The sequence below is a fragment of the Rousettus aegyptiacus genome, unplaced genomic scaffold, assembly GCF_014176215.1.
Source record: "Rousettus aegyptiacus isolate mRouAeg1 unplaced genomic scaffold, mRouAeg1.p scaffold_m13_p_4, whole genome shotgun sequence".
Classification (NCBI taxonomy): domain Eukaryota; kingdom Metazoa; phylum Chordata; class Mammalia; order Chiroptera; family Pteropodidae; genus Rousettus; species Rousettus aegyptiacus.
Window position 1 is genome coordinate 153,094,502 of NW_023416307.1, and position 16,254 is coordinate 153,110,755.

General features: G+C 49.0%; 2 protein-coding genes, 1 long non-coding RNA gene and 1 other non-coding gene across 8 annotated transcripts in view; 2 read left to right on the forward strand and 2 right to left on the reverse strand.

Moving 5' to 3' along the window:
* Positions 1–5,061, forward strand: part of LIMD1 (LIM domains containing 1) — a 55,711-nt gene extending 50,650 nt beyond the window's left edge. For both annotated transcript variants that reach the window (XM_036219923.1, XM_036219922.1), the window contains 2 exons: positions 130–198; positions 1,409–5,061. In XM_036219923.1, the coding sequence (XP_036075816.1) occupies positions 130–198; positions 1,409–1,543 (204 nt within the window). In that variant the 3' untranslated portion in view covers positions 1,544–5,061. The remainder of the gene's footprint in view (positions 1–129; positions 199–1,408) is intronic.
* A 3,794-nt stretch (positions 5,062–8,855) lies between these two features.
* Positions 8,856–11,241, reverse strand: LOC118601788. Of its 2 annotated transcripts, none has more exons than XR_004950615.1 (2): positions 10,811–11,241; positions 8,856–10,425 (listed from the first exon to the last, which is right to left on the reverse strand). It is a non-coding gene; the product is annotated as an uncharacterized LOC118601788 (long non-coding RNA). The 2 variants fall into 2 exon arrangements; XR_004950616.1 differs by having other exon boundaries at positions 11,005–11,238.
* TRNAR-ACG lies at positions 11,023–11,095 on the reverse strand. Its single transcript has one exon. It is a non-coding gene; the product is annotated as a tRNA-Arg (tRNA).
* A 125-nt stretch (positions 11,242–11,366) lies between the features above and the next one.
* SACM1L (SAC1 like phosphatidylinositide phosphatase) overlaps positions 11,367–16,254 on the forward strand; it is a 49,326-nt gene continuing 44,438 nt past the window's right edge. For all 3 annotated transcript variants that reach the window (XM_016141335.2, XM_016141336.2, XM_016141338.2), the window contains exon 1: positions 11,367–11,523. In XM_016141335.2, the coding sequence (XP_015996821.2) occupies positions 11,492–11,523 (32 nt within the window). In that variant the 5' untranslated portion in view covers positions 11,367–11,491. The remainder of the gene's footprint in view (positions 11,524–16,254) is intronic.

A 16,254-nucleotide genomic window follows, 5' to 3' on the forward strand; every position in this document is an offset into this window, starting at 1 on the left:
TCCCCGCCCGGTGCCCGTCTCGTGCCCTGTTCGTCCCTGTGGTCAGGTCAGACTCTGACGTGACGCTCACTCCCCTGCGACGTGCAGAGCCCCCCAGCCGCCTCTCGTTCTTGCTCTTTCTTGGTCCAGGGCTCGGATGAGACCGTCCGTGTCGTGTCCATGGACAGAGACTACCACGTGGAGTGCTACCACTGCGAGGTGGGTCCCTCCCTGCCCAGGCCCCAAAGCCTGACCGACGGCCCAAGAGAAAAGCATCCCAGGGGACCGGGGTGGTGACGGCCCACGAGGTTCAGACAAGGGGCCGCCCTTCAGAGCTGATGGAGGAAACAGGGTGGGGCCCGATTCGTGGGGTGGGGTGAGGCTGGAGAGGATGCAGGCGTTGAGGCCGTGAAGGTCTATACTATTTTCTCCACCATCCTACCCACCGAGTCCCAAGGCCATCACAGCCTCCCTCCTTGAGGCTGCAGAGCGAGACAGTCACAGGGAGTGTGGATTTCAGGTCCTGTTTGGGGGCCACATTGTCTGGCAAATGTGTGATTTGGGGGATGGATTCCCCTCCAGCTCGTAGGCTGTTCTATGAGCCCCTCTCTTTGCTGAGCCCTGGAAGTCATAAAGAAACCCCCACTGGGAAGCAGGGATGGCTCTGGCTGCTGTGAAGGTGGGTGGGGGCCGTCCGCGTCTTCTCTGTACTCACGTCACACACTCCTCAGGCTAAAGGAGCCACTGGTGCCCGTGACTGTTAGGCCCGCCACAGGGCGCCGCTCAGCAGCCCTTGTGTACGGTGCGAATATGGTCAGTGCCGTGGACTTCCAGCCAGAAAGTAGATTCACCCCTGGAAGGAGACGGGACGTATTTTGCGCTGTGGTGCGGGGGTGTGGGTGGCAGGTGGCTTGATCCCACCACCAGCACTGAAGACATAGCTGGGAATCGTTGTCGGCGGTGCCCCAGGTGCTGGCGAGAGAGGAGGGGACCCTGAGTGGACAGTCCCCGCTGCGTGTTCCAGACCAGTGCTGTCCAGTTGGAACTCGAGAGCCGCGGAGTCCCGTCACAGGAGCAGTTTGCTTTCTAGTAGCTGCGTCTAAAACGTCAGAGAAATAGGCGGGATTGATTTTCATGACCGTATTTTATTCTACCTAATCTATCCAAAATCACTGTAAAACGTTTTCCTGAGATATTTTATATCTATTCTATGTCCTAAGTCTTGGATCCGGTGTGCATTTACAGTGATACCCGGGCTCGTTTCTGGGCAGCCCTGTTTTGAGTGCTCGGTAGTGACATGTGGCCGGGGGTTGGACCGTGCGGTCCAGCCCTCCCCCGGGGAGCGCGGGGCGCTCTGCACCCGCATTCCGCGTCGGTCGTACAGCCCTCTGCTTGGTTTCGTCACCGCCGGACATTCTTGCCTCACCAGGACTGCGGTCTGGAGCTGAATGACGAGGACGGCCACCGCTGCTACCCGCTGGAGGACCACCTGTTCTGCCACGCCTGCCACGTCCGGAGGCTGGACAGAGGCCCCTCAGCCCCGGCGCTTCACCAGCACTTCTAGCCGGAGCCTCCTGCCGACTCGCGGGGGGCACGAGAGGCCCGGGGGGCACAGTGAGAGGTCCGCCTGCAGTCCCAGTGGCCCCGGGGGTGGGGGAGTGCCCGCGCCGGTGTGGGGGTGCCTTGCCTTTCACCCCCGAGGTGACCCCTGCTCATCAGGTTTGTGTGTTTGCCAAGTGCCTTTCTCCACCGCCATGCCCTCAGCACATTACTCAGGAAGACCTTCCAGCAAGCGGGTGGCATGTCACAGATCCCATCAGTGCCACTCAGTGACCTGGCCTGTCCCCTCTGGGAACAGCACACTTCAGAGGGAAAGGTTTGCACTGAACGCATTTCACAGTGTCCTCTGAGGAGAGATTTCAGCTGCCGATGTGTTCGGCCCTTTCTCTCCAGGAAATTACCTGCACTCGACGTCCACACACATGTGCACATGCACACGCACGCGCACACACACGTGCACACACGTGCACACACACACCGTGATTTAAGGCTTTCTTCCTCTCCAGAGCTTCAGTTCGTAGAATGGCTGCAAATTTTAATTGCCTTGTGGGAGGAGAAAAGCTCTTAACTTGTGCTTTGTATCTTAGGGAGAATTTTCCTGGTAAAGCGGAGTCAAGTGTTGGAATAAGTGAGACAAGGTGACCCACCAACAGCATTCTGTGTCCCCCCCGCCCCCCAAATCTCCACTCCCTTCCAGGCAGCCGGGGGCCTGACGGGGATTCGTCCTGTTCCAGCAGGGTGTGCTTTGGGGCAAGAGCTTGGTGCGGGCGCCAGGCCCCCTTGACCCCTGTTTGCCCCTTTTCCCGTCCACAGCCCTTGAGAGTCTGTGACCTGGGAGTCGCTCCGGTGAGGGCGGGTCTCAGGACCCCACGCGCGGCCACCTCCTTGTGCCCGTTTAGCTTCTCTAATGATGGGCGTTTGGAGGGCCCGCCCGCGTCCCAAGAGCCAGCCCCTCGTAAACAAGAGGTGTTTGTGTGTGTGTGTGAGACCCCTAAGCCAGCATGGAGGGCGTGCCTGAGGATAAGTTATTATATTCGTTTCACAGGTTTCTCTCTTGCCCTATTCTCGGCATAGGCAAGACATTTGAAGAAACCAGTATAAGGTACACTGCTTTTGTCTGCTTTTTTTTTCTTTTTTTCTTTTTCAATTGTTTCCCTCCACTTTCAGTCTTCCACACACAAAAAATACCTCACAGATAAGAGCTTCACCAAATCTCAGAGAAACAAGGCATTCGGCCCTTGCAGTGGACTCAGACACCTCCTTGGTGTGTTAGGGACCTCTGGCTTCATTCGGGCCCTTCTCCAGCGGGTCAGGGCACTGCCACCCGAACCAAACTGGGTCAGCTGGGAATAGAGCCGATGGGAATTGGGTGCTACAGCCTTACACAATTCATCATGCTGGCTCCCCGAGGTCGCAAGGGCGGAGGGAGGGCCGCACACTGGCAAGATTCCAAGGCCACCTCTGCGCCGAAGAGGCAGAATTTGCCCCGCATGTCACAGGACGTCAGTGCCCCTTGGTATTTCAGTTCTGCTCCCCGTTTCCTTACCTCACACCCAGAGCAAGAGGCCTGGGGGGCCGGGCCGTGGAGGGCGGTCGGCGGAACCCGGAGGCACCCGGGACTCGCAGACTTCAGGGGGCCCGGTTCCACTTGTAGGCCAAGTTTTGACTCCTTCGGGAGCAGCTGCCTGTACGAGGCACAGGACTGGCACTGTGGATTGTTTCCCATTTTTATTCGTGTCATTCTGCCGGGATCCTCAGGCCCGATGTCACTTCAGGCCCAGGCCGCATGCTTCCAACGATCTGAGCCTTCTGAAAACCTGTGGTCGCGCAGGGCTGGGGACGTGACCCCTGGAGTCACATTACTCTCTTGCCATCAAGTCCTCCAGTTCAGCTTCGGCAAGGTGGCTGGGCAGACGAGGCCAGCCGACGTGTCTCGCCCCGTCTCTGCTGGGCCGGGAACATGTCGGCATTTGCCGACTCACCTTTGCTCCACTGTCAAGGCCAGCGGAGTGAAGAAAGCTGCCCGGGAGCCACTGTTAGAAGCAGCAATGACTGGTTCACAGATGGGGTCACTGGTTAAATCTGTGATTCCTGTTCGTAAGTAAGAATTTAAAAATGGCCTTGGTTGAGGTGATTCAGATCTCGCCGTCAATGTGGCATTTTATGTTGAAGAAGAAGAGGAAGAGAATTTCCAGACGGCCTAAAAACCTGGGTGGCGGTTTCTCGTGTTACCAGCGTCCCCGGAGAGGGCGCCGGGCAGGACTCTCTCTGCGTTTCTGTTCCCTCCTGCTCAGGCCCTCGCCGTGGAGAGACATTCGCCTGTCTGGTATTTAAACATTCTGTAAGTTATTAGCCAAATAGAACTGTAATGGGCTTGTATTTATAGGCACCTAGAAAGAAAACACAAGGGCCTGGGAGGCCAGGGTGAATATGTTTGTTGTGAACGTCGGAGCCAATAGCCTTTCCTGAGTCCCCTAGACACCTCTTGGACTTTAGATGAACGAGAATTATGGCCCGGTTCCAGACCCAAAGCCAGCCTCCAGCCTTCTCCCTTGGCTCATTTCGCCCCTTTAGTTTTTTCATGACTCACCCCGCCTCCCGCCCTGACCCCACCTCAGGTCAGAAGCTGCCTGGGTGGGCTGAGGGGAGCCAATAACCCAGTGTGGCCCTGCTGTATCAGGATTCTCTTTGTCTCTCTGATACCGTTCCCCCATCCGTCACTGACTAAAGAGTGCTGTGTTCATCTCTCACCACGGAATGGCATCCTGCCCATGTCATGGCCTGTCCCCAGTGCAAGACTTTCATCGCTCCATGGTTAGTGCTGCAATGAAACCTCCTTCAGCTGAGTCCCGAGGTCATGCCGTTGAGTCCTGGGTGGCTGAGGGACCTGTCACGGAGTTCTGATCACCGGCAAGCGCTGCTCACCTCGCCTCCGCGGGCTCAAGTCACACTTACGAAGGGAAGACGGAACGCTTAGGACCTTGGAGAGTTGGCATTCACCGTCCTTTGCAGGCTGTCTCTGTGTGCCACTTCCCGTGTGTGTGCAAGTGTGAGCTGTGACGGCTGCTGGTACTCTTGCAAAGAAATGTGTGCCAGACGATTTCACGTCCTTGATGCTTGATGCGCTTGTTAATAAAACCCTGTCTGCCAGCAAACCAAATTCTTCGTACTCTCCTTCGTGCCAGAAACAGCCCTAATTTCCCAGTTACTATTTCAAGTAACTTTTTAAAAGTAATAGGGAAAAAAAATAAAACACGAGTGACATATATTAGCTCTCTGTCAGTCTGAGCCAGAACTGGACAGATGTGGGAAATTTCCATGGAGTGTATGAAAATGTCAGCTGTGTGGGGAGGTGGAAATTATTTTCCTCTGTGTCTCTTCCACTATAAAATCATTCAAAAATTTATCGTTACTATAAAATTATGCAAAAATATCGTTACTATAAAATTATTTGAAATTTTACTGTTATAAAATGATTCAAACTATCATGACAATAAAACTGCATCAATTTCTCCAACACCATGATATTTACTGAGTGTTCTTTTGTGTGTGTGGGGTAAGAAGATGGTGCTTTTTGCTAAGTGGATTTGGTCTTCTCTTAGAGCCCTTAGTTCTTAAAGGAACACTTAAGTGTCAAAACTGTGAATGGTCTGAGATTTTACCCTGTAGGTATGTGCCTTATATCCACATTTCAGTCAATGACGGATCACGTGTATGAGGGTGGTCCCATAAAATTGTCATGGAGCTGAAAAATTCCAGTCATCATAAGGTCACGATGCATCACGTGTTTGTGGGGATGCCGGTGTGAACAAACCCAGTGCCTGCCAGTCGTGTGAAAGTGTATCACATACAGGTATGCACAGTGCATAATACTTGATGATGACAATAAGTGACTGTGTACTGGCTTATGTATTATATTTTTATCGCTATATTGGAGTGTGCTCTTTCTCCTTATAAAAAAAGTTTGCATGAAGCAGAATGTCGTGCTACCCTGGCCTCAGCCTCCTGCATCTCGGGTTTTCTGTGTCTCTCGATTGCATTTAACCTCACGTTGTTTCGTACCATAACGTGCTTTACGGGTTTGTAGCCCAGGAGCCATGGGCTCTGCCACGGAGCCTCGGTGTGGAGCCAGCGGTACCATCTAGGTCTGTCTGAGTATGCTCCATGACGTTCATACAGTGACGAAACCGCCTAATGGCACATTTCTCAGAACAGACCCTCGTCGTCAGGCTGCCCAGGACTGTGCTCACAAGCTAGTAAGTCAGCGCGCCGTGGTTTCACGGATCCTGGCGGAAGGTAGGAGACTCCTAGGTCGCAGACAAGGGACAGTTTAACACTCACAGCGGCAGTAGCATTTCGCTTCGTCGGCGTTTGCCCTGGTTCCCTGCGCCCTGGCTCCAGCGGGACCCATGGGCGAGGCCACGTGATGGCTGCACACGTGATGGGCTGTATGACGAGAAGGAGCTCAAGCCCAGAGAACCACGGTCAGTGGGCGGCGAGCCTGCCCGAGGTTGCTCCAGACAGAGACATTTCATTCAAGACGCTTCACTACACCAACATCCTCGACAGGGCAGTGCGGAACTAAGGCAGTCGGCGCCTAGCTCGCGAGGTGTGTGGGAAGGGGAGAGATCTTTGGGGAATCATCTAAGAGCCGGCGGTGCCTTCCGCCGAATCCTTAATACTGAGATTTTTAAGGTCATGCTGTTCTGCTGGTCGTTCAGCCCCTTTCCCTTTTGTGTATGTTGTTTCTCTCTAATGAGGTTATGGCCAAGGAATCCCAGAGGTAGGTGGCCCTCTAGAGTTGAGGCAAATGTGCGCAGAAGGCATGACTGGCAGGGAGGAGGGGCTGGGTGTGTGGTTAGGATGCTCGGGGCGCGGGAGATGGCCCATGGACTTGTCTTCTGCTGCTGCATGAGCTTGTACGTTTAGGACATGGGGAAGCTCCGATGAGGGTGCTGGTTGTAATGCTGTTTTCCTTGAAAATGAAACGTCTTTGTGAGTGATGGGAGAGCAGTTACTATGTTACAGACACAGGCTGCTGTTTTCCTATGACCATAATGCCGCCGGGAGGAAAATAAAGAGTCTGAAAAAGATTTTCTGGGCCAAGGTGTGCTGGTAACCCAGCTTTGGGGGAGGAGGGTAGGAATCATGCCCTGATCTGTGGTGGTTGCTGGTTTCTATGATGTAGATACTCTCATGATGGCCAATTCCAGGCCATCCACATGAAACCCCTGAACTTGGACTTGGAGACAGCACAGTCATGAACGAATACTGGCTGGCTCAGGCCTTTGGGCCATTCGGGACTGAAGCGGTAGGGAACTCTGGTTTGAAGTTCCGTGATTAAAGCAGTGCCCACAGTAACGGCTGGCCCTGACTGTGTGCTCGCTGCGTGGGAGATACTGTTCTAAGGACTAATTTTTTTTTTTTTAAATCTAGATACAGTACTTTATTTACAAATATTTAGATTAATAGCATTTTGTTGCATCAAATGAAGAGTACAGAAGTCCGAATAAGTTCTGGCTTCAAAACAGTAAGACTCAGTGTGACCTTGGGAGTTGGCATCACACCCAGACAAGCTGCAGTCTTTAGTTTGTGACTGCCCATGAGTAGTCAGTTGGTTTTGTCTGTGTAAACATAAACCAGCAGGTCATGAGGACCGTATTCTTCATGATCCCTCACTTTCTGGATAAGACAGCGGAGACACTGAAGGGTGAATTAACTCTCCAAACCTAAGTACCCAGGGAACCGAGCCAAGAGCCCGTCCCAGGCCATCTCACCCGAGGGAGCTGTTTGACCACTCCGGGCACCATAACTCGTCGTTCAGGGTATTGGGTCCTTAAGGCCACTTAGCCTGAAATCATGCTGAGTGTTCGGGGTGGTTTATCGCTGTCTCTATTGGTGTCCGTACTGGTTTCCTGTTGCTTCTGTAACAACTAAACTTAGTGGCTTCAAACAGCACAAACTTATCCTAGAATTCCGGAGAAAGTGGCCTTAAGCAAGGCTAAAATCAAGGGGTCGCAGAGCTGTGTTCCTTCTGGAGGCGCTAGGAGCGAATCCAGTCGTTCTTTCCCCTTTCCAGCCGCCCACGTTTGTTGGCCTGTGGTTCCAACGCTTGACTTCTGTCACCATACCTCCTCTCCAACCCTCCTGCTTCTTTCGTATAAGGGCCCATGATTACATTGAGCACTCTTACATAATTGGGATAATCCCCATTTTATGACCCTTAATCATACCTGCAAAGCCTCTTTTACCTTGTAGGATAAGCTATTCACAGATTCTAGGGATTAGGACATGGGCATTTTAGGGGCGGGGTCACTATTCAGCCTACTCAAGTGCCCAACAAACATTTTGTGTGGGAGTGAAAGAAAATGCTAAGGACATCAAGTGCATTTTCTTCGAGCATCGCTAAGAAGGGGGTTTGCATTTTCCCTGGATTGAGAACAGAGGCGCTTTGTATATAAAAATGATTCGGACCTTGGAGTCCGGGCATAAAAAAAAATCCAAGTAGGTCAGACAGACTCTGAAGGAGAAAAGCCGGAGGACTGATCCAGGACAAGGTCCCGGGTATGTGACAAAGTCTAGGTACGCGACAGCTCCAGGTGTGTGCAACGCTTGAAAAGCCGGTTATGTGGATGCCCCCAGGTGTGTAAGGAAGCCTAGGGCGCTCCCACCCCCTGAGTACACACACATCCCTCCAACAGATCCAAGACCTCAAGGACAGACTGACTGGTGGGCCCTGCATTGCCCATGCAACCTGGTCCACAGCAGGGCCGTGATGGAGGGCAGATGAGGGAATGCACCCAGTTTGGAGACTTTTCAGGAAGCAGACCCCATAACAGAATGGGGGATGTTTAGCAGCCACTCTCTCCTGTAGGACAGCTTTCAAAGGGGGCTGCAGAGATCATTGGCATGATGCCAACGAGCTTCATCTGAAGCTTGGATTGTTGTCATGGAAAGCCCCTTGGCAGATTTTGTATAAAAAAAAAAAAAAAAAAAGAAAAGAAAAAGGTATTTACCTAGGTAACATATTCACTAAAGGAAATACTTTGCTAAAAATGTCCATTTCTATTACCCATCCTTGGCTGATTTCTTATGCTGAACATTGCTTTCCTAAGAATTCAGTTTGTGCTTGTTGGGCCTTAAAAAATGCCCACGAGGGTTGCCTGTTTCTGTCCAGATTAGTTTCCATCTCACTGAATGTTCACAAAAAGGCCTCGGCTTGCATTACACAGTTGGCAAGGAAAATCCACTTCTGTGACAGCGGAAGCTCTCTGCCCAGCAGGGGCTGTCCAGCTGGAAGGTTCTTTTCTCAAAGCCCTGAAACTTAAATCCCCATTTTATTAAGTGAGAGGGAATGTCCAAGAGCCCAGAGCGGGTGACGAGAAGCATCTTCAGGACTAGAGGTGAGGTCTTCTGATTGCTAAATAGCAGGGGAGAAGGGGTGAGGCACATATGTGATCACCATGCACCCCCAGACAGGGAATGGCCCCTAGTCCACTCTGCGGCACACGGTAAGCCACCAGCAGTATGGCTTTTGGGGTCAAGGGCCCAGATTCAAGTTCTCTAACTCAGGCTCTACCACTTAATTGCTCAATAACCTTAAGCAAATTTAATTTCCTCATATTTAAAATAACAACAGCACTTACTTAAGAGGATTGTGGTAGGATTGATCAAATTAATCCCAGTAGAGCTTAGAGCTTTTCATTGCTCAGTAAGAGTGATAGGCTTTAAGTCTTAATTGAGTTTTCCATTGGAATGATGAACAAACTAAATTACAAATGGTCTAAAAGTAAATAGAAAAAAAAAAACAATTTGAAAAGAGCACTTATGCAATAGAAGAAACCATACAGTAAAATACTGGTAGACTGAAACATATCGAAAGTGGAAATTACTTTAGGTGCAAAAATATTATAAAGGAAAAGGTAAACAATAAATTGGAAAAAGACTAATATATTTGATAGACAAAGAATTCATATCCTTTTATATATTAAAAAGCCTAACAAGTCTGTAAGAAAACGTTGAATACATACATCAAGAAATAAATATAAAGGAAGTTGTTTTTTCAGTTATGAAAATTGCAAAGAAATCATAATTAAATTTATAACACTCAGTGTTGGTTAGTTAGCATGCAAGGTACATGTTGATATACATGGTTTAATTTTTTTGGAGGGCAATCTGAAAATATATACCACGTCTTAAAAATGTCGGCAAAATGGACCTTAAAAATGTCAACCATAAATAAATAAACAAATAAATAGAAAAATAAATGTATGTTACAATAATCAGTAAGGAAAAAAAGACAAAAGATGTCCACCAGATCAGTCCACATCGAGAAATTAATAAGACATATCCGAAATAATTCAACACAGAGTTATTTTTAAAAAGCGTCAAACCAACAATCCAAATTCCCAACAAAAGAGTAGTATTTAAAATATCCAGTTCTCTAATGAGATATCTTCAAAGACTATTTAATGACCTTCAATCTTAGGCAACAAGCTAAGGGGACAAAGTGAGAACACAAAGACATTTCTGGTTCAACAATCCCAAATTTGGAAAAATACGTGTGAAGGTAGATCCACATTTAAACATGTGGAAGGAAAAAAAAAAGCGTGAAAGAAAAAAAAGTCTGTAAGGAAAAAAAAAATTACGATGTTAGTGATGCTCTCGGGATGAGAATTCGCATTTTTATTCCCAGTAATGTTCTGTATTTTTCCAATTTTCTATCATTTCCTTGATAGGAAAACAAGTTGCGTTGGAGAGATCAATTGATCGACTGAGTGAGTGACTGGTCAATCCACAGCGTCGGATGTCTCGGCGAGTCCCCGGGGCCGAGTCCCCGCTCCGCCGCAGGCATTCTGGGCCTTCTCCGGTCTTCCAGCCAGGCGCCTACGAAATAAAATACCTCACTAGGTCATCCTGGGTCTTCTTACTGCAAAAACACCCACATTTGCAGGTTGACGCCGGAGCGGGCCAGGTCACTCTCAAGGACGCGGCCGCAGAGTCCCCGGCTCGCGGGCCCCGCCGGGCGCGCGCAGCCGCAGTCTGCGGTTCCCTCTGCGAGGCCGGTTCGAGCCCGCGCGCCCCCATCCCGGTAACGTGGGGCAGCGGCGCTCTTCTTATCCGCGCGGGGGGCTTGCGATCCACGGCGGAAAAGGACAGACTGCCTGCTGCCTTCGTTGCGCTTTTGTGTCACCCGGTAGCTAACCTCCGGCCTCAGCACGCCCCCCGGCCCCCTCAACCGCCACCTTTCCAAGTGTTTCCCTAAATGTACCCCATTTACAGAGATTCCTCGTGTGCGTCATTAATCGGGAGCTTTGCAATTTACAAACCACGTTACACAAACTCCGGGTTCCAAACACAGTTTAAAAGATGACATTTCGGGCAAAATCGCGTTAAAGTTCAAGATATTTAACCTGTACATTTTATAGTCCTTTCCACGGAAGTCCTGAAACATTAGGCCCAGACCTGGCAAAATGTACGTGCCGAGCCAGCCAGGAGTCGAACCTAGAATCTTCTGATCCGTAGTCAGACGCGTTATCCATTGCGCCACTGGCCCCGTACTGCCAAGTCTCTCTCTGCAATGCAGATTACCCTTTCCGCAGCTTCACCAGGCTCTTCAATGCAACCGCTGCATTTCCGCCGCGGCCCCGCCGCACAGCCCTTCGTGCTCCTCCTTTCCCCGACAAGCACGCTCGGCCGCTCCGCGGCGATGACGTCACGGCGCTCCGGCCCACCACGTCGGAGAGCGTCTCCTGCGTGCTGTAGCGCGCGCACTAAGTTTGTCCGCGGCCGCCTCCCGTCCGCTCGCAGGCCTGGCGGGGCGCGGGAGAGGGGTGGGACCAGCCTGGACGCTGCTGCGGCCGCCGCGCCAGGGTGACCGGTAGAGCCGTAGCCGAGGTGGCGGCGCGGGGCGGAGCAGACCGAAAGAGGAGGAAGGAGGTGGTGGTGCAGGATGGCGGCGACGACCTACGAGCGCCTGAAGCTGTGAGTCCCGCGGGTTGGAGCCTGTTGAGCGAAAGGGCCTGAGGGGCGGCGGGCGGGGCGGCAGGTGCGGGGCTCTGGCCCCGGGGAGGGTTTCTGAGTCCCTGGGCGGCGGGCCGGGTGTGGAAGCCCCTCGTTCCTCGCTTTCCTCGCCGGGCGCGGCCTCCCCAAGGCCCTGCCCGAGTCGCCGCAGGCCCGAGGGCGACCTTCTCGCCAGCCTCTCGGCCTCAGCGCCCACGGCGGAGGAGCGAAGCCGCAGACTGGCCTCCGGCAAGCCGGGCGTTTTGGTGCAGCCCTTCACGTTCCTCCCCACTTCTTTTTTTTGGAGAGGTGGCGGCCACGTTTGTCCTTACTGTTTAGCAGAGAGAGGAGATTTTTCTTATCGAATGCACCCATAGCACGTTGGAGTCCACACGTGCCGCCATGGGTTCATTAAATAAGAAAAATCGACAAACCTTTATCTAGGCATCGAAACCTGCTTCACCAGTCTTTAGGATGCAGAAAAAAACGTAAAGTACAGTCAGTACTCTTACGGTCCTGAAAGATTTACTTGGCTTTAAATATTATACAGCCGAAGCGTAAAGTAGTTTCTTAAATCCAGATTGACAGAGAGAGGCTAAACTCGAGAATTTTGACTTTTCTGTAAAGCCAAGTTCTTGAGACTTTGAGAAATACGTTCTGATTTGTTAAAATTGTAAATTAGGTATTTGTAAGGTTTTTGGCTCGTCTTGTCTAAATAAAAATATGTGTATTTTCCTTAGCATTACCATGTCGCCCCTACACTTTTTCCATTTGTGAATAACTTTGTTCTACTCACTTTGTATGTAATGCTTTACCTCTAGACTTTGAAAATTCAGTGGCCACAGTCTGAGAGAATGTCTTTGGCTGCACAAGCAAATATAATCTTTGAGCAGCTCATCCATCCCTAAATAAGTTAAAATATCTTGGTACTTAGGTATAGGTATTTGCTTTGCACGGATATGAAGACATCAGAATGTGGTTTGGGCACTTCCTATGTTCCCCAGAACCTCAAGCTCACTTAACTTTCTGGAAGGTTCAGTTTTAAGTTAAGGACGAAAAGCTAGGAGTGACTACTCAACATCAGATATTTTGTAGAAAAGATGAAGATTACTTTTATCTCAGCCCACTCCCTTTGCCATTCTGTTTACTGTACTACTGTAATTCTCTTTGAAAACCCCAGCTGCACACTTTCCTCCAGATTTTCCTGGCCAAGTTTCCTTATTCTCTTCCAAGTCTCCTTTGCAAGGCGATCACCTTGTTGGTGAATGAATCCAGCAAAGTTTTTTTGACCAGGGGACTGGCTAGGTCAATGTCACATGTGCTCTGCTGGCTAATTGGGTTATTGCTGTCTATCTGATAGTTACTAAAGGGTTTAATGTGATCCTACACCAGGTCTCAAATGTGTTTAAGCAATACGGAGTCTTGGCTTGATACAGCTGAGCGTTAAGTTACGGAATGCAACTGAATTTTCCTGTAGTAAAGACGGAATGGGATGGATTATTTGAGAATTATGATTGTTTATGAGCTGCCAAGGATGCACTAAATTCACCAGTCCAGACCTAAAAAAAAGAAAAAGAAAGAAAAAAAACTCTACATCCATAAGAGTAAGGAAATTTGGCTCTTAAGTGGTGAGGCTGATGCTTTTATATTGATTTTTGTGAGTAGTGGAAACTGTAAATTTGGACAAAAAGGAAATCTGGGGTTATGTGAAAGTCATCCTCTAAGTTGTCATCCTTAGCTTTTTTTGAGTGCTTCTGTAAATGTGAAGATAGAGCTTTTTGCAACTTTGTTTTTCTTTACCAAGGAGTTGCTGATTCAGAGTCTCTGCTCTTATTCCTTCTTTTAGGCTCTTTTTGCTGTGGGGCATGCTGTTCAAGGTTTTAAAATATGGCTCTGACCTTAGGAATATTCTTTTTAGGTGCATTTGGAGATGGAAGTGGTTTCTGACCGTATAAGAATTAGTAGGACGTAATAGCTATTTTAGAAAAACGTGTCTCAAGATATGTTTTAAGATCCATTCAAGAAACCGTTCAATAATATTTTATTACAAAAATACTGTCACTGGGTTTATTGAAATGTTAAAGTGGTTAAGATTTTAAATAATTTTTCTACATTATGCCGTACATTCTCTAGTCCATCTCTGTCCTGCTATGAAGTTCACCTTCTTAACTGCCCTGGTTTCATCCTTACTCCACTGCTCTCCTGTTCCACTTTATGGATCTGCAGGATTAAGTCCACATTTTCTAGCCATCTCTGTATTTTAGCCTCTTCACAATATGACCCCTAACTTTATTTTCCATAACTGCCCAGTGCTCCCCACTCCCTCTTTCCTCCAGACTTGGAGAGTCTCTTAGCTTCGGGCTTGGGCTTATTTTGATCCTTCTACCGAGAATGCCTTCTTCCTCTCTCCCCTCTTTACTCACTGATCACATCATGGTAGAGCTGAGAGATCTCAGGCTTCTTTTAGTCAGAACAGACTTAGCTTCAGATCCAGACCTTGCTACTTGCTTTGCATAGCATGTTACTTAATCTTTGTGAATTGGTTTTTCGTCTGTAAAATGAGAACATTACCATTTCACTATCATAAGGATTAAAAGAGTGTAGACGAAATATCCGGTGTATTTAACAGATACTCACTTTCTCTGGGAAGCCTTTTTTCTCCCACATCTTTCCAAACTTCACTGAGCCAACGTAACCAGCCTACTGTCACAGGGACTACACGCCAAACGTCCATCGGTTTGCACATTCTTTCTCTTCAGGTTGATTAACAGTGTATTTGCTGTCACATGGACAAGAAGACTGAGAGAATAGAGTGATCGATCCGTGGCACAGTTTGAACCACTCACTTTGCTGTTTAGAAATGATGAAATCATCATGTATACTTTGTTTCTCCAGCTAGGCTGCAAGTACGGGGGACACATTAGAAACACCTTAACGCTGGTTTCCTCTCTAGTCCTCAGTGCCTAGCATAAAACCACCTACAGGGAGGATCCTCACTGAATCACTGAGTGAATGAAAGGGACTTCCCAGCGTAGAACACCTATCAGCACTTTAGAAGTCGAACATCATCTGAAGTAATTTGGAATGTGTTCTTTCGAAGTAGCAGCAGCTTACGTCATTTCGTGTATATTAATGTATTTCCAGTGCCTCTGGGAGGTCACTGGTTGATATATACCCTGTCGTTGCTGGAGACAGGGAAATAATTGCCCTTGGCCCCACAGTCAGGTCACACAGCCCAGCAGGGCAAACTGGCCTTGGAACACAGCAGGCCTGGAGTCCAGTGATCTTTCCATTACACTGCATTATTCAGACTACCTTTTTTTCTCTGATCAGATTGCTCTCGCCTTAGTCCTCAGACATGTTTCGTGTAGAATGAGTCACTTATAATGGAAAATAGTTGTCATGCCCATATGGATTTTTAATGTAGAAGACAATATTGATTTGTTCAGAATGTTAAATTCATACTTTTAAACATCCAGGCAATTCTAAATGTCCTGGTTTGCAACTCTTTTTTCTTTTTAAATCATTTGTAGAAGGATGAATGTCAGACAGTGATAAATTTGAAATTACAATAGAAATTCTTTATTGGAAACATTTAAAGCACAAGTTTTTTTTTGTTTTTTTTTTTTAAGGTCAACTGAAATCGGTATAAGGCAGGAAACCCTTTAGAAAGTGAACCAGGCTGCAGCTTGCCTCTTCAGTTAGGAAGTCACCTTCAAAGACTGTCGTCCTGTGAGGTCAGTCAGGGCAGACGTGGTACAATGCTGAGAACTGAGAACGGATGGAGACATATGTGGTCTGTCTCGTGCAACGAATCCTCAGATTATTCATACATCTCTGCAAGGAGGAACGGAGGCAAGCAAACATTTTCCTCATAGATTTAGGTGCAGATGACACGGAGTTCGTGTCCAGGGCGTTGGATGGGTGGCGGTTCAGGCTAGAAAGTCTCAGTTGGTGGTGGTGCGCCTCAGACCACGTGCTGTGCTTGTGTTAAATGCGTGTTCCAGAGCCTTGCAGGAGGCCAACTGTGGGACCTGCACGGTCCGCCGGCTGCCCTGGTAGTTCTGTGCACTCTGGTGGGCCCTTTACAGCCGGGCGAAGCTGGGTGAGGACCAGGGCACGCGGTAGGAGAGCGCTCTGCGGGACCTGGGCTCTGGAAGACCTTGCTGCAGCTTAAAGCTTCGTAGTAGATGGCATTCAGACCTGGTCCTGTGGAGACTGGGTTTTGGAGACGATGGGTTTTAGGATGTACTGAGAAGAGGAAGTGGGTGGGACCTCAGGGTTTTGAGGGAGAATGTGGAATTACAATGAATTGGCTTTCTGGAACTGTCACCTGGAGTTTGGGTTTGGGTTGGGCCCCTGGGCTGTCAGCGAGGAACCAGGGCTATAGGAGAGGTGCAGTCAGTCACTAAGTGAGGGAGAGACCGCTGGGACCCAAAGGGAGGGCGAGTGAGGGGTGGTGGGAGCACCTTCTGAGAATGGCTGTAGTAGCCCAGAGGACCCTTTACTATTTGAGTTTTTCCTTTTTGCTAGTCAGTCTAGGAAAATGCTTTGCCTGTATATTTTCAGGTATACATGATCATTAAGACATTGATTAAATTCTTTACGTAAGACGTTGATTAAATTCTTGCTACAATTTTGTGACATGACAGTCACCATTCTTCTATGCAAATAGTAATTTTATTATTGTTGTTAAATTATAAAATACACAAA